We start from the raw sequence: 24365 nt of genomic DNA, 5'->3' as shown, positions 1-24365 counted from the left end.
CCTTGAACTCACAGAGAACCTGACAGATCCCTTCCTCCCAAGTGATAAGATTAAAGGCATGTGCTACCATTGCCTGACTTCTATATAGTGGCTGGCTTTTTCCTGTGATCTCCTGACAAGTTTTATTGGGGGACACAGTTTATTGGGGGGACACAATACATCACCACAGTGGACCCAATGTTCAAGGAATAAAGTATATCATGACAATATGTTGAGTCAGTGATTCATAGTGGATAAAAGAATATAGCAGAACGTCAAAGTTCAGATTCAAACAGGAAACTTGATTTCTTCATTGACATAAAGTTAATCATAAAAAATCAATTCAACAGAATCACTATTTTCATCAGAAAAAGACAGAAGTATTTAGACTCAACCATGGACATAATATATTCACTCAGACATACATTTTGTAGAAGAAAGAATATTCTGTGACTCGTGGAACCCTGGAAGGCAAAACAATTGATAGGCTTTAGTCTACAGAGCATTGTGCTTGGTGTTGTGACTTGGTCAGGCCTGCCATAGGCCTATTCTGATCCTTTTCCCTTTCATCTAGTATTGCTTCATCTGGTTTCACATGTTTGTATCATCATAAATGACTTTCTCAAAAGAAGTTTCTTGGTTCACATTAGTGACTAAATCCAACAAGAGAATTTCATGCCTTGGGACAGGTTCTCTTTGATCTTGGATGAAGTCATACTGCCTTTGGCTGGACAAGATTTAAAAAATATTTTTCACCTGTCTTGTGATTGTTAATGTGGGGCCTGAGATGCAAAGCCTGAGGGAAGAAATTATTGGATATTTTCACAGGGGAGTGAAGAGTCTTGTCAGGAAAAACTTGGGATGATTCAAGGGATAGCTCCAGTCACCAATAAAATTCTAAACAAACATGCACTCACATATGAGTTATGTATATTCACGCTGGATGCTTGGAGTACACATTATCATGCTCATGAATGTCCAGTTACTTTGTTGATATGCTGTTCTCTTGGATTTTTATCTCTTGCTTTCTACAGATTCCTATTCTTCTGTGCTCCTACAGAAGCAGTGAGTGCTTAGTCAGAATGAATTACCGATTAATTGATAAAGGAAATGTGATGATTACTGGTTTTTTTCCTGCATATGCTGTCTACCCACTCAACAAAACAATTGATTGGCGGATGATTAAATTTAACAGAGATTTTATGGTTGAGTATGTCTTTTTTCCATTTATTCATTATCTAAATTTGGCATTCATATGTCTTGGGGGAAGTATGGATTCCAACATCATTATTTCTCTCTTCCATTCCTAGATCTCTTCTGTGGTGCTGTCTTCTTAGTGACTCATCTCGGGCTTTCAAGGGGTAAATGGGAATTTGGGTTTTATTCATTTTCTTTTCTACAGTAGACACTGGGAATATCCCCCATATTCTCAGCTAAGCCCCTAACTCTTCAGGATTTGGATGTTTTCAATATTAGCTCTACTGTAGATGAATTAGATAATAGAAGGGTGATACAGTATTTGATGGGACTCTAGAAGTCTAGCTGTGCTCCTGTGAGAAGAAATGAATGCCACTGAAGTTAGTGATCAGCGATTTTGTTGTGTGTGAGTGACAAGTGTTATCTGATTTTGCTGCTCAAGATTTGAGAGCAGACATGTCAGAATTAGACACTGGGACCAACTTTCTGCTTTAGAAATGCCTTCATCTATCTCAGATTCTTTTATCTGACTTCTAATAATTGTATTATCTGACAAATTAGATGCTTACCTGTTATTTCCATGAAAATGCAATGTATACTTCTTCATTATTTTGAATCTGTTTCCATGTGCTCCTTAATGTGATGAGAACTTGGAATACTGCTTTTAGTTATTCTCAAACATACAAGATTAAAACACAGTGTCAGACAAGTCTAACTGAGTATCTTAGGTCCTGCTAAAGATAAACAATCGTGTGTTAGGGTTTAGAAGAAGTCAAGGATGTTCTACCCAAGCTGACATGCTCATAGCTGTGGGTAATCACAGAATAAATGTCTGAAAATGAGAAGTGTAGCTTGCTCTCAAGTATGAACTCAACAAAGGCAACATGGAAATACATATTCAAGAGTTAGGTTGGAGGCAATGGGTGGAAAACCACCTAAAATAAACATAGGACTGAAGATGAATAATTGTCAGTATGGCAATACTGTGTCTGCTGAAATGTGGCTGTGGAGAGCAGTGAGAGAGAAAATGTTTAAGCGTGGAATGTCATTTTACATGAAGGTTATTGTAATGTTGTAATAGGTTAATTCTTAATTTGATACAATGAAGGCACAGGGAAAATTTTAAAAGATAAAATATTCTGTGGAAGAGTCTACTGGCTCCAGGGATCATTGCTTACTTCAAGTTAGGTTAAGAAGCTGTATGGTCTACCAGACATTTGACCTTGTATGCAGGAAGGAGATTTGTCTGCTTTACTGCAGATGGTGTCCCTGTTCCTCCCTGTTCCTCATCTTCTTCTCTGTTCTCCAATCTCAGCAGCTCAGACAACACTGTGCATCAGCTTAAGTCCCTCTTCGGCTTATACAGCAGCAACCCCATGCCTGCAAAGGGACTGTAATAATGTGAGTTCCCTGTGGCTGGGTTGTCTAATATGTAAATGAAGAGAATGTTGTGTAAGTTTGATTTTATATCTTATGATGTATAAAAATGAAACTAAAGTATATTTGCAATTATAAAAGCTATAAAAACCAACATGTTTGATTTAGACAACACATTTTCATTACTTTGCATAGAGAGTGAGGCACATGCAACTATATACACTGCAAGGATCACAACTGTTTTCGTGCTTTTGATAAACTTTTTACACAGGTGTGGGAAAGTATGTATGTAATTAGAAAAGCATATTGTTCTGTCCTTCTCCAGTTAAATTTCCTCATGTTCCAATGGTAGCACTATAAGTACATTTATCTTCATTGTCATAACTACAAAAGATCATGAGTTGTGGGGCCAGCATTATTTTGTATTTCTCTAGTATTTGTGTGGACTAATTTTCTAACTGGATTTTACTTTTTTGTTGAAAGATGGTAAGTAAAAATTTGATAGGTACTGAATTATGTCTAATAGGTACAAAACATGTCTATCATCTGATTGAAGCAGATTAATCTACATAAGCACATGTTGATGCACACTATAGAATCTTTTATGCATGGTGGTTAATTTCCCTGCAAAGCAATAATGACAGACAGTTTCTTTCACTGTGTATGGGAATGCTTTTCCTTAATACTAACTCAGAAATATGGCTGACTTAGTATGTCCAAGCTGCATTGTATCAGTTGTGTGTGAATTTTTGTATTAATAACTTGAAACAGTTCATGTACTAGATGAATATGAAAAGTCAGATTTTAAGATTTTTTTCTAGTATACTATGAATATTCACCATTTTTCAGTCTTTTTCAAATTGTAGGACATAAATATCTAATTACAGATTATTTGAAAATATTTTTGACTGTAAGGTTTATTTTAAATATTTACAATATATCATCCTGAAAGTGTAAAAAACAAGAACTTTTCATTGTACAAAGTCTATTTATCTTTTTTATTAAGGAATTTTTAATATATTTTGCATATCAACCACAGATTCCCCCTCTCTTCCCTCCACCCGCACTTTCAGCCTTCCACCTCTCTCCCTAGCCCCCAAATCCTCCTCCAACAAGGTAAGGCCTCCCATAGGGAGTCAGCAGAGCCTGGTGTAGGCAGTAGAAGCATGTCCTTCCCCCTCCCTTTGAATCAAGGCTGTGCAAGTTGTCCCACCATAGGTAGTATGCTCCAAAAAGGCAGCTCATGAACCAGGGATGGATCCTGATCCTATTGCCAAGGGGCCTGTTAAGCAGATCAAGCTACACAACTGTCTCACTTATGCAGAGGGCTTACTCCAGTACCATGGAGGCTTCACAGCTGTTGGTCTGAAGTTCATGAGTTCCCACTAGTTTTGTTTGTCTCTGTAGGTTTCCCTATCATGATCTTGATGCACCTTGCTCATAGAATTCCACTTTTCTCTCTCTTTGAATGGTCTCCTGGAGCTTGGCCTGGTGCTTGGCTCTGGATCTCGGCATCTACTTACATCAGCTACTGGATGAAGGCTCTATGATGACAGGGTATTCACTGTCTGTTTATCTTTTATTTTTGTTCATCTTTGATCATTAATCCCTAATCTAAAATAACAGGGGAAAAGCATGTTAATTATATTGCAGCATTTTCCTTCCATAAAATTCAGACTTTCAATGATTGTGTTTTCGCTGAAAATAAAAAGATTAGGTGAATATCAAGTTGTACACTGAGTTACCTTCACCAATTTTATTCAGAAGAGTAAATATTTACTGAGTCTCTTTTGCTATAGAGTGCAAGTTATGTGAGGCTGGAAACACTTAGCAATCCACACAGGATGTTGATCCTTTCCTGTTTTCCTACTGACCAGTCTATGAATTCTCACAACATTCTCATACTTCTTAAAATATTAATATTTATCAATTATCAAAACTATATTTTTCTGTAACGGCATACCCTTTCTGTTTAATCCTCAATTATTTGCACTGATTTCTGTAAGCTTTGAATTGCCATAGTTCTCAGTAATATTATACAAGCTCATAAAAATTAAAGCAAGTTTTGAATATATTTATCATCATGACATCAATATCTATTTATGGGGTGGAGGATGATAATTCATCATATGTAAAGATGTACAATGATTAAATTATGAAGTTTAGTATGTCCTCCTTTCAACTTTAATAATAATAATTATACATTTTCTGGCAAACCATGAACCATGTGCTTTCCAAACCAAGTATGTTGCTGGATATTGTGGTGGTGCACACCTATAATCTGAACATTTGTTTGGCACAGACAGGTTTTCAAGGCAGGCTTGGACTATATAGAAAGTTTAAGAAAACCCAAAGAAATATTTATATATTTAACAATAGCATTTAGAAAAATCTAAAATATTTATATATTTAAAAATAGCATTTTAGAAAAATCTTTCTTGATACTCTTAAGTACAAGTAATACTTTGTAAGTAAACCAAATAAAACAAAACAGTTTGTGAATACCTTTTAATAAAAAATTATATTTAATAATTTTGAGGGAGGATATAAAATCCTATGTAGTTCCCCACAGTGTATTTATATCTTGGTTTCCATGAGAACAAAATGCCAAGGTCCACATCTGTGTGCTCACAGTGGAACAGAGAAACATTATCCCATTTTTTGCATTGATGTGTACATAATGCATAGAAACATAAAGGAGTCCTTATTTACATCATCTGAGCTCTATAGAATTTTTAAAACTTTTAAACAATATGTTCTGTGTTGAAACTATCTTCTCAAGATTTTGAGCATCATAGCCCATTGGTTTGTATAAAATAAAGTTTCTGGGCCAGAATGCCCATATTTTGAGGGCATTTTGAAAGTATTGTTTCATGTGGGTGTGTTATTGAAGGCTGCTATATGCATAGTGGACAAACAGTAATTTCTCTAAACTCATCAGCTATCTAGAGGTTTAGAAATGCACTAGGTGTGTTCAATATAAAGATGGAGTTGACTTATGACGTTCTTTGACTATTTATGTTTTTTGTTCTGTATTACTTGTCTGTTTCTGAAAATGGGGAATTGAAATCACTCACCATCTCTGTTTTGGGGTTGATCTGTGCTTTTGAATGTAATACTGTTTCATTAAGGAATTTGGGGACTCCTATGTTTAATGTGTACATGATTAGAACTATAATGCCCTGTTGTTGAATTTTTTTCTTTAATGAGTAGAAAGTATGCTTCACTATTTCTTCTGAGTAGGATTTGTTTGATGCCTTAGTTGTCACACCTTAAGAGTTATGCATGCTAAGTTTTTACTTGCATTTGCTTGGGATCCTTTTTCCATCCTTTAACTCTAACTGAGGGCTATCATGTTTGTGAATTGTGTTTCTTGGAGACAGAAAAAACCTGGGTATTGTTTTCTGATTCAATCTATTTGTGTTGTCCATGAGATCATAAATATTAAGAGTTATTATTGGATGGTATGTATTACTTCCTGTCATTTGTTGTTGTTGTTGTTATTATTTTTTTTTCGAGACAGGGTTTCTCTGTGTAGCTTTGTGCCTTTCCTGAAACTCACTTGGTAGCCCAGGCTGGCCTCGAACTCACAGAGATCCACCTGGCTCTGCCTCCCGGAGCGCTGGGATTAAAGGCGTGCACCACCACCGCCCGGCTTGTTGTTGTTATTTTTAATTGTTAATTGTTCCCAGCTATCTCGGATATATTTAGCCTTTTCCTCAGATCTAACTGTTCCTTGTTCCTTCCTGTTTAATTGTTTTAGTGGTGATAATTTCCTTCAAGCTCTTTTATCATGAAAAATTTACCTTTCCCTATAACTATAACTATAAAACTATAACTATCTAATCTTCAACACCCTCAGAAACCCAAGTAGGAAATAATATTACCTAGTTAAACAGGAAGTGCAAACAAGAGACTTCCAAAAAATGTGAGTTGGCAGAAACAGCCAGCTACCTGGACAGTCACCCGAGGCTTCTCTGCAATATTGGGGCATCATCTTCAGCCTACAGGCTTAGCATATCTCACAGACTCATTTGTAGGATGTACACAAGGCCAGCAGCTGGACCTCACATTTGGTGCAAGTATTCCATGTACCAGATAAACCTGAATTCCATCAGTGTCCTGTCATGATTCCGGATTTTAAATTCTGGAAATTGATGGTGGTTTTGGAATTTGGCTGCCCATTCTTCTCAGATTGTGGATGGTTTCATCTCCTTTATTAAATACCAGTCTACCATTGAGAGATTAGACTCCCTCAGCCTAGTTACTCCTTCAAGAGTAACTGTTTCAGCTACTGTTCCACGGCATACCAGAAGCCGTCGGTCCATTGCCTGTTCAGCTGCCTTCGAAGAAAGGGATACAGTACCTTCTCCAGATTGCAAAGCCACTTCAGCAATGGTGTTGTATTGTCCTGGCCTCAGATGATACCTGTTGCCAAAGCTGCAACCATACAGAATCGGTAGTCCTTTGTTTTGTGTCTTGTTTGTCAAATTTGGACAGCATACTGTTAGCAGTCAATGTGAGGGAACTTCCTTGCCCAGTGGCTAAATTTTGCCACAGTGAAAGTTAACTCCACTTGCAGTTTCTTCAATGCCCATATCTTCTCTGAAGTAGATTGGTCCTGCCAGGAGCCTACATGTCTCATAGTCATAAAAAAAAAAAAAGAAAAGAAAAAAAATCTATGTTATTAAAACATTTTAAGCCTTTTCGCCAGGATGGCGCCGAAAGCGAAGAAGGAAGCTCCTGCCCCTCCCAAAGCCAAAGCCAAAGCGAAGGCCTTGAAAGCCAAGAAGGCAGTGCTGAAAGGCGTCCACAGCCACAAAAAGAAGAAGATCTGCACGTCACCCACGTTCCGGCGGCCCAAGACCCTGCGGCTCAGGAGGCAGCCTAAATATCCTCGAAAGAGCACGCCCAGGAGAAACAAGCTTAACCACTATGCCATCATCTAATTCCCCCTGACCACTGAGTCAGCCATGAAGAAGATAGAAGACAACAACACACTTGTGTTCATTGTGGATGTCAAGGCCAACAAGCACCAGATCAAACAGGCTGTGAAGAAACTCTATGACATTGCTGTGGCCAAAGTCAACACCCTCATAAGGCCTGATGGAGAGAAGAAGGCATATGTTCGGTTGGCTCCTGACTATGATGCTCTGGATGTTGCCAACAAAATTGGGATCATCTAAACTGAGTCCAGCTGGCTAATTCTAAATATACTTTTTCACCATAAAAAAAAAAAATTTTAAATGCCATATTCTGTAGATCTCTGATGGGTTTGAAGATGACCTGTCTATCTGAAATATATCTCTGCTTAACCTTGAAAACATATCTAGTATGACTACAAGTTTGATTGTAATGTCTAACTTCTAACTTTCATTTCTTTATATCCTAACAGTTGGTAATAATAACATTTAAGGATTAGCAGTTTCCATTACATTGTTAAAAGAACTGTATAGGTACAACATCCTGAACAAGATTAGAAATATACATACAGTATTTTCTAACACTATCAATCTCAAATTTGTATCAATATACATAATTTGTATACACTATACAAAAATCCAAGGCAATGTAAACTACTTAAAACTAGTTGTTGCTTTCAAAAAATAGATTCAATAATCTAACTTTTCATCAATATCATATCTATATCCTTTCTTTTTTCTTTTCAGAGTAGATTTTATAATCCTCATCTTATCTACAGCCTTTTTTTCAAACAAGAACCTTAAATATAATCTCCTTTTGTTTAGACTCTTTTCCTGACCATTAACCATAACAACTTGTAAGCAACCATCCGAAACCATGACAATTACCCCAAACCTGAAACCCACTGAAAGTCCAAAAACCACCTACCCCTCCTTTTGGGAATGTGGGTGTCATGTTCTTAAAATTGCTTCCTGCTGTTGGTGGGAGGAGCCATCTTTAGGGGATCCTGAAAAGAAAAATTTTGGGTTAGTTGTCAAGTCCTAAGAGAGGTAGCTGTGCTTCACACAACAGGTGAAGATAGCTCTTATGTGCAGACACCCAAGATCCTAGGATGCTGCTGTCAGCCCAGCAGTGCCATCATTCTGACTCCTCATGCTGACTCCTTGGTGGCCTCCCAGCCAGAGCAGTCAAAAGGCTGCAGGGGACCAGGTGGCCACTTTGCAGCCTCTGAGGCTGCTGCTGCTGCTGCTGTCTACCCTCAGCCCAGCCCCATTGTCATCAGCCAGCACCAGGAGCCACGGGTCGCTTGGGCGTGAGGCACAGCCACCTTGTGTCGTGCTTCAGGGGCAGGGGCGTTCATGTTTTGCTCAGGGGCCAGATGTAGTTGGAAGTTTTCCAGTGTCCTCTCCGGCAGTTGGAACAAATCTCTCCAACTCATGTTCACCAAGTAAATACAGGCTTATACTAATTATAACTGCTTGGCTACTAGCTTAGGCTTATTACTGACTAGCTCTTACACTTAAATTAACCCATAATTCTTATTTAGGTTTAACCACATGGCTTGGCACCTTTTCTCAGTTCTGCCTTGACATCCTGCTTCCTTTGTGTCTGGCTGGTGACTCCTGACTCTGCCCTTCCTCTTCACAGAGTTCTTTTAGTCTTCTTGCCCTGCTTATACTTCCTGTCTGGCTACGAGCCAATCAGAGCCTGGTGGGGGATGGTCGTAGTTCGGCCTTCCTGCAGGAGACCTGCCAACTGGCCTGAAACTGGGACTGCAATGGTAGTGGTGTGGGGGCACAGGGTTGTGCCCCTGGGTCCAAAGCCTAGAGGTTGGGGTGATGGTCTATGATAACAAAGACTTACCTCTTAGTCCAATTGGTGCTGGTGAACTCTGTCTTAGGGAACAGCTGCAGTCTTGGAGGGTTAGGGGGGCTTGCAGGTTACAGGATCTGATGGGGGAATGGTGGTAGTCCAGCCTGTCCGCAAGAGACTTGCCTGCAGGCCTGAAACTGGGGCTACAATGGGTGGTGATGTGGGGTACAGTGGTGTACCCCTAGGCTCAAAGCCTACAGGCTTGGCTATGAGGACAAAGACTTACTTATCTCTTAGTCCAATTGGTGCTGGCAGACTCTGTCTCAGGGCTACAAAATATTCTTAAGGGTGGGCCCCAAGCTCAGTAGTAGATGGGGAAAAAAAATAAAAGCTCAATGGTGTTTTTTGGAGGTTAATTTTTTTCAACTTTATTGTCTTTCATGTGCATATTATAGTTTCTGACTTTTTTATAGTCATTCAGCTTTATTAGACCAGGAGGTGTTTTGTACAGGCAAAGTAGCACAGATTCACAGAGTTAAACAACTGCAACATAAACAAAATAAAATACTTTAAAATAATAGTATACAGTATTTCCCCTTTTCTCTAAATAAAAAGAAAGGTTTTAACTCTAACACAGTATAACTACATACAACAAAAACTTACCAAGTAAGAATTACATTTACAATATTCAGTCCATGTATATTTAGCAAATTCAGAGAAAGCACTCCACCATCCATCCATCTTAGTGACTCCAAAGATTTATACATAATCTACTTTCTATCATAACTCAGAAAAACTGCAACTGTAACTATCTAGTCTTCAACTCCATCAAAGACCCCAGAAGGATATAATATTATTTACGTAAACAAAAGTGCATTGCAAACAACTTCCAAAAACTCTGGAAATGACAGAGACATCTTACTGCCTGGACAGTCACCCAAAGTTCTTCTGCAACATTGGGGGCATCCATCTTCAGCCTACAGGCCTAGAGTATCAGGCACACTTTTCAGTGAAGCAGGAAATTTGAAGGACTGAGTTTCTGATGTTTTGTTTTTATGGTTTTCTGTGTATTAACACATGTGTGTGTGTCTCTGCCTCCCTACGTATTCCTTTTTCTTTGGCGCTTATTCTTCTATCTGTTTGTTTGGTATGATACTGTCTTGTTTATTTTTTATTTTATAATTTAATTTAAATTTACATATCAGCCACAAATTCCCCTGTCCTCCCCCCTCTCCCCCCCCTGCCTTCCCCCCACCCCACTCCCCATTCCCATCTCCTCCAGGGCAAAGACTCCCCTGAGGATTCAGCTCAACCTGGTAGATTCAGTCCAGGCAGGTCCAGTCTCCTCCTCCCAGGCCGAGCCAAGTGTTCCTGTATAAGCCCCAGTTAACAAACAGCCAGCTCATGCACTGAGGACAGGTCTCAGTCCCACTGCCTGGTTGCCTCCAAAACAGTTCAAGCTAATCAACTGTCTCACTTATCCAGAGGGCCTGTGTAGCATGAATCTTAAAGAGTTCTTATTAATAAAATCAAACCAGAGGCCAGTTATTGGGGTTAATGCTGGTAGATCAGAGAGACAGAACAAGCCACAGCTAACCTCACCTGGCCAACTTCTCAGCTGGTCTTGTTTCCTCAGACTGGAAGCTTCTGTGTCCTCATATCCAAATGACTCTCAGCTGAACTGTGTTGTTAGAAGCCTGAATGCTTAACTAGCCAAATGCTTAACCAGCCAAATGCTTAACCAGCCAAATGCTGCTAGTTTCTGGTCCTCATGCCTCATATACCTTTCTGCTTTCTACCACCACTCCCTGGGATTAAAGGCTGCTTTCTGGGATTAAAGGCATGAGTCACCATGCCTGGCTGTTTCCAATGCGGCCTTGAACTCACAGAAATCCAGAGGGATTTCTGTCTCTGGAATGCTAGGATTAAAGGCGTGTGCTAACATTTTCTAGCCTAAATATCTTGTGGCTTTTCTGTTCTCTGACCCCAGATAAGTTTATTAAGGTACACAATATTTTGGGGAACACAGTACCACCACAGGCCTGATCCAGTTGGGGGCTCTTCAGCTATTGTTTCATAGTTCATGTGTTTCCATTCATTTGACTATTTGTCCCTGTGCTTTTTCCAATCTTGGTCTCAACAATTCTCATTCATACAATCCCTCCTCTTTCTCGCCAATTGGACTCCTGGAGCTCCACCTGGGCCCTGGCCATGGATCTCTGCATCTGCTTCCATCAGTTATTGGATGAGAGTTCTATCATGACAGTTAGGGTGTTTGGCCATCCTATCACCAGAGTAGGTCAGTTCAGGCTTACTCGCAACCATTGCCAGTAGTTTATTGTGGAGGTATCTTTGTGGATTTCTGGGGACCTCTCTAGCACTTTGCTTCTTCCTATTTCCATGGGGTCTTCATTTATCGTGGTCTCTTTTTCCTTGTTCTCCCTCTCTGTTCTTGATCCAACTGGGATCTTCTGCTCCCCTAAGCTCTCTTTCCCTCGACCCTTGCCCTTCATTCCCCCACTCATATCCAGGTTGCTCATGTAGATCTCATCCATTTCTCTGTCATTGGTCGATCGCTGTGTCTTTCTTGGGGTCCTGTTTTCTAGGTAGCCTCCCTGGAGTTGTGAGTAGCAGTCTAGTCATCCTTTGTTTTACATCTAGTATCCTCCTATGAGTGAGTATATACCATGTTTGTCTTTCTGAGTCTGGGTTACCTCACTCAGGATGATTTTTTCTAGATCCATCCATTTGCCTGCAAACCTCATGATGTCATTGTTTTTCTCTGCTGAAGTATCCTATTGTGTATATGTACCACATTTTATTTATCCATTCTTCAGTTGAAGGGCATCTAGGTTGTTTCCATGTTCTGGCTATTACAAACAATGCTGATACGAACATAGCTGAGCAAGTGCCCTTGTGGTATGATTAAGCATTCCTTGGTTATAGGCCCAAGAGTGGTATAGCTGGGTCTTAGAGGAGATTGATTCCCAATTTTCTAAGAAAGCACCATATTGATTTCCAAAGTGGCTGTACAAGCTTGCATTCCCACCAGCAGTGGAGGAGAGTTCCCCTAGCTCCACATCCTCTCCAGCATAAGGTGTCTTCAGTGTTTTTGATCTTAGCCATTCTGACAGGTGTAAGGTGGTATCTCAGAGTCATTTTGATTTGCATTTCCCTGATGATTAGGGATGTTGAGCAACTCATTAAATGTCTTTCAGCCATTTGAGCTTCCTCTGTTGAGAATTTTCTGTTTAGTTCTATAGCCCATTTCTTAATTGGACTGTTGGGCATTTTGAGGTCTAATTTCTTGAGTTCTTTATATATTCTGGATATCAGCCCTCTGTCAGATGTGGGGTTGGTGAAGACCTTTTCCCATTCTGTAGGCTGTCACTTTGTCTTGTTGACCGTGTCCTTTGCTCTACAATAGCTTCTCAGTTTCAAGAGGTCCCATTGATTGATTGTTTCTCTCAGTGTCTGTGCTACTGGTGTTATATTTAGGAAGTGATCTCCTATGCCGATGTGTTCAAGACTACTTTCTGCTTTCTCTTCTATCAGGTTCAGAGTAACTGGATTTATGTTGAGGTCTTTGATCCATTTGAACTTAAGTTTTGTGCACGGTGATAGATATGGATCTATTTGCAGCCTTCTACATGCTGACATCCAGTTATGCCAGCACCATTTTTTGAAGATGCTCTTTTTTCCATTGTACAGTTTTGGCTTCTTTGTCAAAAATTGTATGTTCATAGGTGTGCGGATTACTGTCAGGGTCTTCAGTTTGATTCCATTGGTCCACATGTCAGTTTTTATGCCAGTATTAAGCTGTTTTTATTACTATAGCTCTATAGTAGAGCTTGAGGTCAGGGATCGTGATGCCTCCAGAGGTTGCTTTATTGTACAGAATTCTTTTGGCTATCCTGGGTTTTTTGTTTTTTCAAATGAAGTTGAGTATTATTCTTTCCAGGTCTGTGAAAAATTGTGTTGGTATTTTGATGGGGATTGCATTGAATCTGTAGATTGCTTTTGGTAAGATTGCCATTTTTACTATGTTAATCCTGCCTATCCATGAGCATGGGAGATCTTTCCATTTCTGACGTTTTCTTCAATTTCTTTTTTTCAGGGACTTAACGTTATTGTCATATATGTCCTTCACTTGCATAGTTAGAGTTACCCCAAGGTATTTTATATCATTTGTGGCTATTGTAAAGGGTGATGTATCTCTGATTTCCTTCTCAGCCTGTTTGTCAATTGTATATAGGAGGGCTACTGATTTTTTTGAGTTGATCTTGTATCTGCTATGTTGCTAAAGGTGCTTATAAGCTGTATTAGTTCCTTGATTGAATTTTTGGGGTCACTCATGTATACTATCATGTCATCTGCAAATAGGGAAAGCTTGACTTCTTCCTTTACCATTTATATCCCCTTAATCTCCTTATGTTGTCTTATTGCTCTGGCTAGAACTTCAAGTACTATATTGAATAAGTATGGGGAGAGCGGACAACCTTGCCTTGTTCCTGATTTTAGTGGAATTGCTTTGAGTTTCTCTCCATTTAATTTGATGTTGGCTGTTGGCTTGCTGTAAATTGCCTTTATTATGTTTAGGTATGTTTCCTGTATTCCTGAGCACTCCAAGACCTTTATCATGAAGGGATCTTGGATTTTGTCAAATGCCTCTTCTTCATCTAGTGAGACAATCATGTGTTTTTTTTTTTCTTTGAGTTTGTTTATATGGTGTATTACATTGATGGACTTTCATATTTTGAACCACCCTTGCATCCCTGGGATGAAGCCTACTTGATCATGGTGGATAATTGTTTTGATGTGTTCTTGGAGTCTGTTTGCCAGTATTTTATTGAGTATTTTTGCATCAATGTTCATGAGGGAGATCGGTCTGTAGTTCTCTTTCTTTGTTGCATCTTTGTTTGGTTTAGGAATCAGTATAATTATAGCCTCATAGAAGGAGTTTGGTAATGTTCCTTCTGTTTCTATTGTGTGGAACAATTTAGAGAGTATTGGTATTAACGCTTCTTTGAAGATCTTGTAGAATTCTGTGCTGAAACCATCTGGTCCTGGGCTTTTTTTGCTTGGGAGACTTTTAATGACTGTTTCTTTTTCCTTAGGGGTTATTGGACTATTTAAATAGTTTATCTGGTCTTGATTGAACTTAGGTATATGGTACCTATCCAGAAAATTATCCATTTCTTTTAGATTTTCCAGTTTTGTGGAGTAGAGGTTTTTGAAGTATGACCTGATGATTATCTGGATATCTTCATTGTCTGTTGTTATGTCCCCCTTTTCATTGCTGATTTTTTAATTTGGATGCTCTCACTCTCTCTGTCTTTTGGTTAGTTTGGATAAGGGCTTGTTTATCTTGTTTATTTTCTAAAAGAACCAACTCTTTGTTTCATTAATTTTTTATATTGTTCTCTTTGTTTCTATTTATTGATTTCACCTCTCAATTTGATAATTTCCTGGTATCTATTCTTCCTGGGAGACTTTGCTTCTTCTTGTTCTAGAGCTTTCAGGTGTGCTGATAAGTCACTAGTGTGAGATTTCTCCAACTTCTGTATGTGGGCATTTAGTGCTATGAATTTCCCTCTTAGCACTGCTTTCATAGTGTCCCATAAGTTTGGGTATGTGGTGTCTTCATTTTCATTGATTTCTAGGAAGTCTTTAATTTCTTTCCTTATTTCTTCCTTAACCAATTGGTGATTCAGTTGAGCATTATTCAGTTTCCATGAGATTTTAGACTTTTTGTAGTTTTTGTTGTTGTTGAAATCTAACTTTACAACATGGTGGTCTGATAGAATGCAGGAGGTTATTTCAATTTTTTTGTATCTGTTGAGATTTGCTTGGTGGCCAAGTATATGGTCGGTTTTAGAGAACATTCCATGGGGTGCTGAGAAGAAGGTATATTCTTTTTTGTTAGGATGGAATGTTCTGTAGATATCGATTAAGTCCATTTGAGTCATAACATCAATTAAGTCCTTTATTTTTCTGTTAAGTTTTGTTTTGGGAGATCTGTCCAGTGGTGAAAGTCTCCCACTATTAATGTGTGGGGTTTTATATGGGATGTAAGCTTTATAATGTTTCTTTTACATATGTGGGTGCCCTTGTGTTTGGGGCATAAATGTTCAGAATTGAAACTTCATCTTGGTGGATCTTTCCTGTGATGAGTATGTTATGCCCTTTTTGATCTCTTTTGATTGATTTTAGTTTGAAATCTATTTTGGTGGAAATTAGGATGGCTACACCTGCTTGCTTCTTAAGACTATTTGATTGGAAAGTCTTTTCCCAGCCTTTTATTCTTAGGTAGTGTCTATCTTTGAATTTGAGATGTGTTTCTTATATGCAACAGAAAGATGGGTCCTACTTTCATGTCCATTCTGTTAGCCTGTGTCTTTCTATAAGTGAATTAAGTCCATTGATATTAAAGGATATTAATGACCAGTGATTGTTCATTCCTGTTATTTTTTGGTGGTAGTGTGTGTGTACCTCTCTTCTTTGGGGTTTACTGCTGTGGTGTTATCTATTGCCTGTGTTTTCGAGGGTGTATCTGACTTCCTTAGGTTGGAATTTTCCTTCTAGTGCTTTCTGTAGGGCTGGGTTTGTGGATAAGTATTGTTTAAATCTGGCTTTGTCTTAGAATGTCTTGTTCACTCCGTCTATGATGACTGAAAGTTTGCTGGGTATATTAGTCTAGGCTGGCATCCATGGTCTCTTAGTGTCTGCATTACATCTGTCCAGGTCCTTCTGGTTTTCAAAGTCTCCATTGACAAATCAGGTGTTATTCTGATGGGTTTGCCTTTATAAGTCACTTGGCCTCTTTCCTTTGATGCTCTTAATATTCTATCTTTGTTCTGTACATTTAGTTGTTTAATTATTATGTGGCAAGGGGACTTTTTGGGGGGTCTAGTCTGTTTGGTGTTCTATAGGCTTCTTGTATCTTCGTAGGCATTTCCTTCTTTAAGTTGGGAAAGTTTTCTTCTATGATCTTGTTTAATATGTTTTCTGTGCCTGTGAGTTGGTATTCTTCTCCTTCCTCTATCCCTGTTATGTATAGGTTTGGTCTTTTCATGGTGTCCCAAATTTCTTGGACATTTTGGGTCATGACTTTGTTGGCTTTAGTGTTTTCTTTGACTGGTGAATCTATTTCTTCTACCGTATCTTCAACTCCAGAGATCTGCTCTTCCATCTCTTGCATTCTGTTCGTTATACTTGCATCTTAAGTTCCTGTTCGTTTACTCAAATTTTCTATTTCCAGCATTCCCTCTGTTTGTGTCTTCTTCATTTTTTCTATTTCCCTTTTCAGGTCTTGGACTGTTTCCCTCATCTGTTTCATTGCTTTTTCATGATTTTCTTTCAGGGATTTATTGTTTTCTTTGCTTTATATGTCTTTCCCTCTAGTTTTTTATAGCATTCTTCCCATCTTTTGTTTGTCTCTTCCTCAATTTCATTTTTTATTTCTTCTTTATAAGCCTCTAGCATCTTCATGATTGTTATTCATAAAGTTGCTTTCTTCTGCTTCTTCCATTTTGTGATGTTCAGGTCTAGCTGTTGGAGGAGGGCTAGGTTCTGGTGATGCTGTATTGCTCTTTATTTTGTTGTATGTATTTCTGCCTTGACGTTTGCCCATCTCCTTGTGGCTTCATTCTTGGTATTATCAGTGCTCTTGGTCCAAACAGAGCTGACAGATTCAGGAAACCTCTCTCTGGTCCAGATGGGAGTTCCGGGCTGGATGGGAGCTGGGGGGCTGGTCTCTGAGTCTCAGGAAGTGGCGGAGTGTGGAGACAGGGCATGAAGATTGCAGGGTGTGCAGGGCGGGTGGGGGGGTTGGAGAAGGGGAACCTTGGGGGGGTCCTGCCCATTGGCCAGAAGCTGGGGCCAAGTTGGGTGGGTCTTCCCTGGAATGGCTGGTGCCCAGGGATGGGACCTAGGGGCAGGCCTCCCTGGGTATGACTCCAGGCACTCACCTCTGGTCCGGATGGGAGTTCAGGGCTGGATGGGAGCTGAGGGCTGGTCTCTGAGTCTCAGGAGGTGGCTGGGGTCTAGGGCAGATGGGTATGGGGGCAGGGCATGGAGATTACAGAGTTTGCTGGGGGTCTTGGAAAAGGGGAACCTTCCCATGGGGCTGCTGAATGGCCAGAAACTGTGGCCAGGTTGGGCAGGTCTTCCCCGAAATGGCTGGTGCCCAGGGATGGGACCTAGGGCAGGGGCTTGTTTATTTTTATTTTAACTTATTATTATTTTTTAGATGCCTGCTTTTCTTCTAATGAAAGAGAAAAAAGGGTGTGAATTTGGGAAAGACCTGGGAGGGGTTGGTAGAAGGAAAACTGTAATTAGAATATAGTGTATAAAAAATCTATTTTCAATAATAGAAAAAGAAACAATACTCCTATTCTAATTCTAGAAAATGCTGGGAAGATACTTAAACATGGATTTTTTGGAAACAGAATATTTCAAACTGTAAAACCCATTGCCCTAAACTTACACACATACCACGTGTTGTGTGGTGTGAGTCTTCATCCTAAATATTGTTCTACTGTCTCTGCAGGTTTAAGTTGAGGAACTACCAATGTATTTTGGCCATGATGTTTGCCATTGAGGAGATCAACAGCGATCCCTATATTTTACCTAATATATCCCTGGGATTTGTTGTCCAGAATGTCTTTGATGGTCAAAGATACACTCTGGCCAATCTTATTGGTACATTTTCAGGCCCTGGTTATGCCACCCCTAACTACAGATGTGCAAGAGAGGGCATGTCAGCTGCTGTACTTACAGGACCATCATGGGCAATATCAGAATACATAGGGACACTGCTGGATCTTTACAAATATCCACAGGTGAGAGAGGGTGCTGGGATAGGAAATGATGTCAGCTCTACTTGGTGATATTTTAGGTGGCTGTGGGGAAAAACAAGGAAAATTAAATCACTCTGAATGAGTAGGGAAATGATGCAGACAGTTGGTGATGCATCTATACTTCTCTAGCTTAGAATGGAGAGAAGGGAAAGGGTGGAGTAGTGATAGCACACTATTGAACCTCTGAGTATTTTCTGGACTTTTCTAGAAAACCCATAGGAAGGCAGGTTTGACCTTCAATGCAGCATTGCCCTACAGGCTTCAAACCATTGCTGTAGAATGGAGTTGATATTCATGACAATCATGAAAGAAAATGTTCTTTTTCTGATTATTTTTCTCTACAGCTTACTTTTGGGCCTTTTGATACTACCCTGAATGAAGAAAAACAATTTTCTTCCCTGTACCAGGTGGCCCCCAAAGACACATCTCTAACACTTGGCATTGTGTCTTTGATGCTTCATTTCCACTGGAACTGGATTGGGCTGTTCATCATAGATGATCGCAAAGGTGCCCAGATTCTATCAGATTTGAGACGTGAGATGGAGAAAAATGGAGTCTGCATAGCATTTGTGGAAATGATCCTAGCCACCAGGGGTTCATTTCTGACCACATCCTGGAAAAATCAGGTGCAGATCCTGGAACCATCAGCAAATGTGATTATTATTTATGGGGACACTGATTCTCTACTGAGCTTAATAGTAAATATTAAGAAGATACTACTCACATGGAAAGTCTGGGTCCTGAACTCACACTGGGATCATACCCAATTTGATAACTATTTACTGTTAGATTCATTGCATGGGGCACTTATTTTTTCACACCATAAGGAGGAGATCATTAATTTTACAGATTTTATTCAGACAGCCAATCCTTACAAATACCCACAAGACACTTATCTTCATGTATTGTGGCACTCATTCTTCAATTGTTCATTTTTGAGGAAATATTGTAAAATTTTGGATAACTGTCTGCCTAATGCCTCCTTGGAATTCTTGCCAGGGAACATATTTGATATGGCCATGAGTGAAGAGAGTTACAATGTGTACAAGGCAGTGTATGCTGTGGCCCACAGTCTACATGATATGATGCTCAATAAAGTACAATTTCAATATCATGGAAAAGGAAAAGAGATGGAATTCTTCCCTTGGCAGGTAATGCTACTATTGTATATTATAACATCAGCAACAAGCCACTCTAAGGTTTATAAATGCAGTCAAAGTACACAATGTGTATTTTAGATTATTTTGTAAAAAATCTGCAGGAAAGACTATGCAAGGAGGAACCTCTTTTAAATCAATACACAGTTGTATAACAAAGGGTCATACACTATTTCTAGGTTAAAATTTTCAACATAAAAAGTCCATTTATCCCAGAGATTTCACACAACAGAAAAGTCAGAGACAGAGAATTGTCTCAATGAATATGAGAACTTCTAAGATGCTTATGTTATGTAATTATCACTCATAAAGTCATCCATTTTACATAGTAAAACTATAAATATTTTCAAAACTTAATTGAGTATGACTGTATTTTCAAAGAAGGTGACAGTTTTCTTCCATGTACACTCATAATTTAGGAGTGTTTGGTTCTAAGTTTTCTAATAAAATGAGTGGAATGTTTTAGAATCATAATGATGTTTCCATTATCCTTGATTTTCATTTGTTTGATGTGATTGGTACCTATATTAAAGGTGCTTTTCACAACAAGTACTAAAATCAATAAGAGATGTTCCCTGATTCTGCCTCTATTGTACTTCCCTGGCGATTATATAAGCATGCATCTCTTTTAGCTTCACCCTTTCCTAAGGAAAACACAACTCATTGGTCATGCTGGAGACCATGTGGTTTTGGATCAGAAAAGGCAATCATATGCAGAACATGACATTCTCAATTTTTGGAATTTCCCAAAAGGTCTTGGGATAAAAGCAAAAGTAGGAACATTTTCTCCAAATGCTCCAGAGGGCCAGAAATTGTCCTTATCTTCTCACATGATACAGTGGGCCACAGGATTAACAGAGGTGGGTTTCATCTTACTTCAGTATTTTGATCTGTATGTAAATTTTAAAAACTATATTTCTGTGTGCTATGACCCTTCACTGCTCACACAGGGCCCATTTATAGACACATAATGAAAACCGATATAAAAATTGTCCTCATACCTAATTTCGCTGGATGAACTATTTATTTTCCAGTCTGCTCATTTATTTAATGTTATAAATATAGTATCTGATTCATGATAATTTCTATCATTGTCATGAGCCACTTGACATATTTATTTTGATCCCATCTTGGAAGGTTTCAGTGATCAGTTGGTCTTTTGCTTTTTTACCCCTGTCAATGTAGAAGAGCATGATTTGAATGTGTAGATGTATTAGTTGTTGATTTTGCTGTTGCAAAAAAATACTTCCTGACAAAGAATATAGGAGGTTTTTTCTTGGCTCACAGTTGGAAAGTATATTCAGTCACTTCAGGAAGCCGTGTTTTTAGGGGGTAGAGGTAAGCTATTCAGATTGTATCAAAAGTCAGGGTGCAGAGACAACTGAACTCTACTGTTCACCTTTTCCTTTCTTTTCATTCATTCAGAGACCAGGGCCTGTAGCTAGAGTTTTCCTGCCTGACCCACGGTCAGGGCAAATCTCTCTCACCTGCCAGTCCCACAGCCGCTCAGACCCAACCAAGTAAACACAGAGACTTATATTGGTTACAAACTGTATGGCCGTGGCAGGCTTCTTACTAACTGTTTTTACAGCTTAAATTAATCCATTTCTATAAATCTATACCTTGCCACATGGCTCGTGGCTTACCGGCATCTTCACATGCTGTTTGTCATCTGGCAGTGTCTCTCTGACTCAGCCTTCCTCTTCCCAGTTTTATTCTCCTCCTTGTCCCACCTATACTTCCTGCCTAGCCACTGACCAATCAGTGATTTATTTATTGACCAATCAGCAACACACTTGACATACAGACCACCCCACAGCAAGGGCCAATAAATCAGGGCCACCCATATTAGAGAGGATTTTTCACCACAAGTAACCTAATGAAGAAAAGCTTTCACAATAGTTCTCGTAGACTGGTTTCCACAGTGGTTCTAAGACCTATCAAGTTGACAAGATGAACCATTACATGAAAGAAAAATGTATATGTCTTTGTATCCAGAAGTCAAGAGACAGTAGGTTTGTAGTCTCACCAAGACATGCTACCAAGGACCTAAATTTTTATCTTGATATTTTGCCCCATTATCTTTCAACAATTTTCCAACAAAGTTGTGTTATTGGGGCCAAGTGTTGACCAGTTGGGCCTTTGAATGACTCATCTTACTAGTAGAAACAATTTAAATATTTACATTTAGAGACAATAAAAACTAATTAATGGTTACATATTTTAAAACACTCTACCTGTTATAGAATCCAAAAAATCCTGAATATTTGTGACCATTCATTTTATTATTCTCAGATTCCTCAGTCTGTATGCAGTGAAAGCTGTGATCCCGGATTCAGAAAAACTCACCAGGAGGGTAGAGCTGCCTGTTGCTTTGACTGTACCCCTTGCCCAGAGAATGAAATTTCCAATGAGACAGGTAAATGCCAATCATTTCATGATAGATAGATAGATACACAGATAGATAGACAGGAAATAAAAACTAAATCCATTGCATTACCCAGGCTCCTTCAGAGTATGAGGACATAGAGAACATCATGGACTTTACAAATATAGGTACATTTGGGATACATATAAGAGAACATCATTGTAAGATAAGGATTTCAAAGCACATTCTCTCTATCACATTGAAGTCTCATGCCCTCTTAAGAATGGCGATGTATTGATGAAGAGGCAATGACAGAGTGAAATTAGGTTCATGTGATGTATATCAGTGCTCTAATGGCTTATAAAACAGATACAATAGTGTCACTAAGGTGAGAATACCATATGAGTAACAACAGAGAAAGCCCTGGGGTTGTTTAATTTCTGTCAGCATGAAGCAGAAGGCAAATTAAGTTTGAGAATATTCTCTAGAAAATCCTTCTGTATTTGTATCTTAAACAAAGCAAGATGGTTCAGATAACATTTCAATGCTCTGGAGCAGGGAAGTAAGTGTCTTAGGATAAAAGGGAGTATGCACTCATGAGCACCTGCATTTCTGCCAGATGTGGATCAGTGTGTGAAGTGTCCAGAAACTCACTATGCAAATACAAAGAAGAGCTACTGCCTACAGAAAAGTGTGACATTTCTGGCCTATGATGACCCCTTAGGGAAGACACTCACCTTCATGTCCCTGGGCTTCTCCACACTCACAGCTCTTGTTCTTGGGGTGTTTCTGAAGCACAGAGACACTCCCATTGTCAAGGCCAATAACCAGGATCTCAGTTACATCCTGCTCATCACTCTGACCCTCTGTTTTCTCTGTCCCTTGCTTTACATTGGCCATCCTAGCACAGTCAACTGTATCCTGCAGCAGAACATATTTGGACTTCTATTCACTGTGGCTCTTTCCACTGTGCTGGCCAAAACTCTCACTGTACTTATAGCCTTCAAGATCACTACTCCAGGAAGAATGAGGAGGTGGCTACTGATAGCAAGGGCCCCTAATTTCATCATTCCCATCTGCACCCTGCTGCAAGTTGTTCTTTCTGGAATTTGGCTGGCAACCTCTCCTCCATTTATTGACAAAGATGTCCTTTCAGAACACAGACACATCATCATCATTTGCAACAAAGGCTCAGCTATTGCCTTCTACTGCATCCTGGGATACCTGGGAACACTGGCTCTAGGGAGTTACCTTATGGCTTTTTTGTCCAGAAATCTGCCTGACACATTCAATGAAGCCAAGTTCCTGGCTTTCAGCATGCTGGTGTTCTGCAGTGTCTGGGTCAGCTTCCTCCCTGTCTACCACAGCACCAAGGGGAAGGTCATGGTGGCTATGGAAGTCCTTTCTATCTTGGCTTCCAGTGCATCACTCTTAGGCATCATCTTTGCTCCTAAGTGCTACATCATACTGTTAAGGCCAGAAAGGAATTCACTTCATCACATTAGGGAGAAAACATATGCTAGGAGGAAATAACTTGAAACCTAGCTACTGTGGTATTTTTTTAATTTTATTTTATAATTTAATTTAATTTTATATATCAGCCACAGATTTCCTTGTCCTCACCCCTCCCACCCCTCCTTCCCCCCCAGCCCACCCCCATTCCCATCTTCTCCAGGGCAAAGACTCCCCTGGGGATTGAGTTCAACCTGGTAGATTCAGTTCAGGCTGGTCCAGCTACCGTGTTTTTTAAATTAAAGAGCTTTGAAGCATGATGGTTCTTCACTATCTGAACAATCACATATAAAGGTATAATTTGGCATTTGATTTCATAGGCTGTTATTTCTTTTTTTATTAAGAAATTTTTTATTCATTTTACATACCAACTGCAGATCCCACTCTAATCCCTCCTCCAGCTCCCCTCCCCAACTTTTCCCCCAACCCACCCTCATCCCCTCCTCTGAAAAGGTAAGGCCTCTCATGGGGGCTTGGCAAAGCCTCGTACATTCAGTTGAGGCAGGTCCAAGCCCCTCCCAATGCCTCAAGGCTATGCCAGGTGTCCCACCATAGCTAATGGGCTACAAAAAGCCAGCTCATGCACCAGGAGTAGATCCTGATTACACTGTCAATGGCCCCTTAAAAAGACCAAGCTACACAACTGTCTCCCTTATTCAGAGGGCCTAGTCCAGTCCCATGGAGGCTGCACAGCTGTTGGTCTAAAGTTCATGAGTTCTCACAAGATTGGTTCAGTTGTCTCTATGAGTTTCCCCATTATGATTTTGATGCCTCTTGTTCATAGAATCCCTCTTCTCTCTCTTTGACTGGATTTCTAGAGCTCAGCCTGGTGCTCGGCTATAGATCTCTGCATATGCTTCCATCAGTTACTGGATGAAGGCTCTATGATGACAGGGTATTCACCAATCTGATTACAGGGATAAGCCAATTCAGGCACCCTCTCCACTATTGGTAGTAGTAGTCTAAGCTGGAGTCATCCTTCTGGATTCCTGGGAACTTCCCTAGCACCCAGTTTCTCTCTATCCCCATGATGTCTCCCTCTATCATGGCATCTCTTTCCTTGCTGTCCCACTCCATCTACTTCATCCCTTATGTGTTGTTTGTACACCCAATAAGTTTGTGTCAGAGAAGGATTAATTTTTCCTTGTGAGTGGTTATAAATCAGTGGTTGCTTCTGGG

The 24365-nt window shown here is 39.6% G+C and overlaps 1 protein-coding gene and 1 pseudogene across 1 annotated transcript; both read left to right on the top strand.

Annotated features, from left to right (window-relative positions):
* The first annotated feature begins 974 nt into the window (after nucleotides 1-974).
* On the top strand, nucleotides 975-23207 carry LOC131902625 (vomeronasal type-2 receptor 116-like). The gene is made up of 6 exons (XM_059253633.1): nucleotides 975-1189; nucleotides 17840-18131; nucleotides 18494-19300; nucleotides 19939-20166; nucleotides 21602-21725; nucleotides 22294-23207. Exons 1-6 carry the CDS (start codon nucleotides 975-977, stop codon nucleotides 23205-23207), a joined length of 2580 nt encoding a protein of 859 aa, XP_059109616.1.
* Nucleotides 7263-7787, top strand: LOC131902626 (large ribosomal subunit protein uL23-like; annotated as a pseudogene).
* Nucleotides 23208-24365: the final 1158 nt, after the last annotated feature.

The sequence above is a fragment of the Peromyscus eremicus genome, chromosome 1 (genome assembly GCF_949786415.1).
Source record: "Peromyscus eremicus chromosome 1, PerEre_H2_v1, whole genome shotgun sequence".
Taxonomy (NCBI): domain Eukaryota; kingdom Metazoa; phylum Chordata; class Mammalia; order Rodentia; family Cricetidae; genus Peromyscus; species Peromyscus eremicus.
Note: the sequence above shows the minus strand (reverse complement) of the source record. Positions and strands in the feature narration are given on the sequence as shown.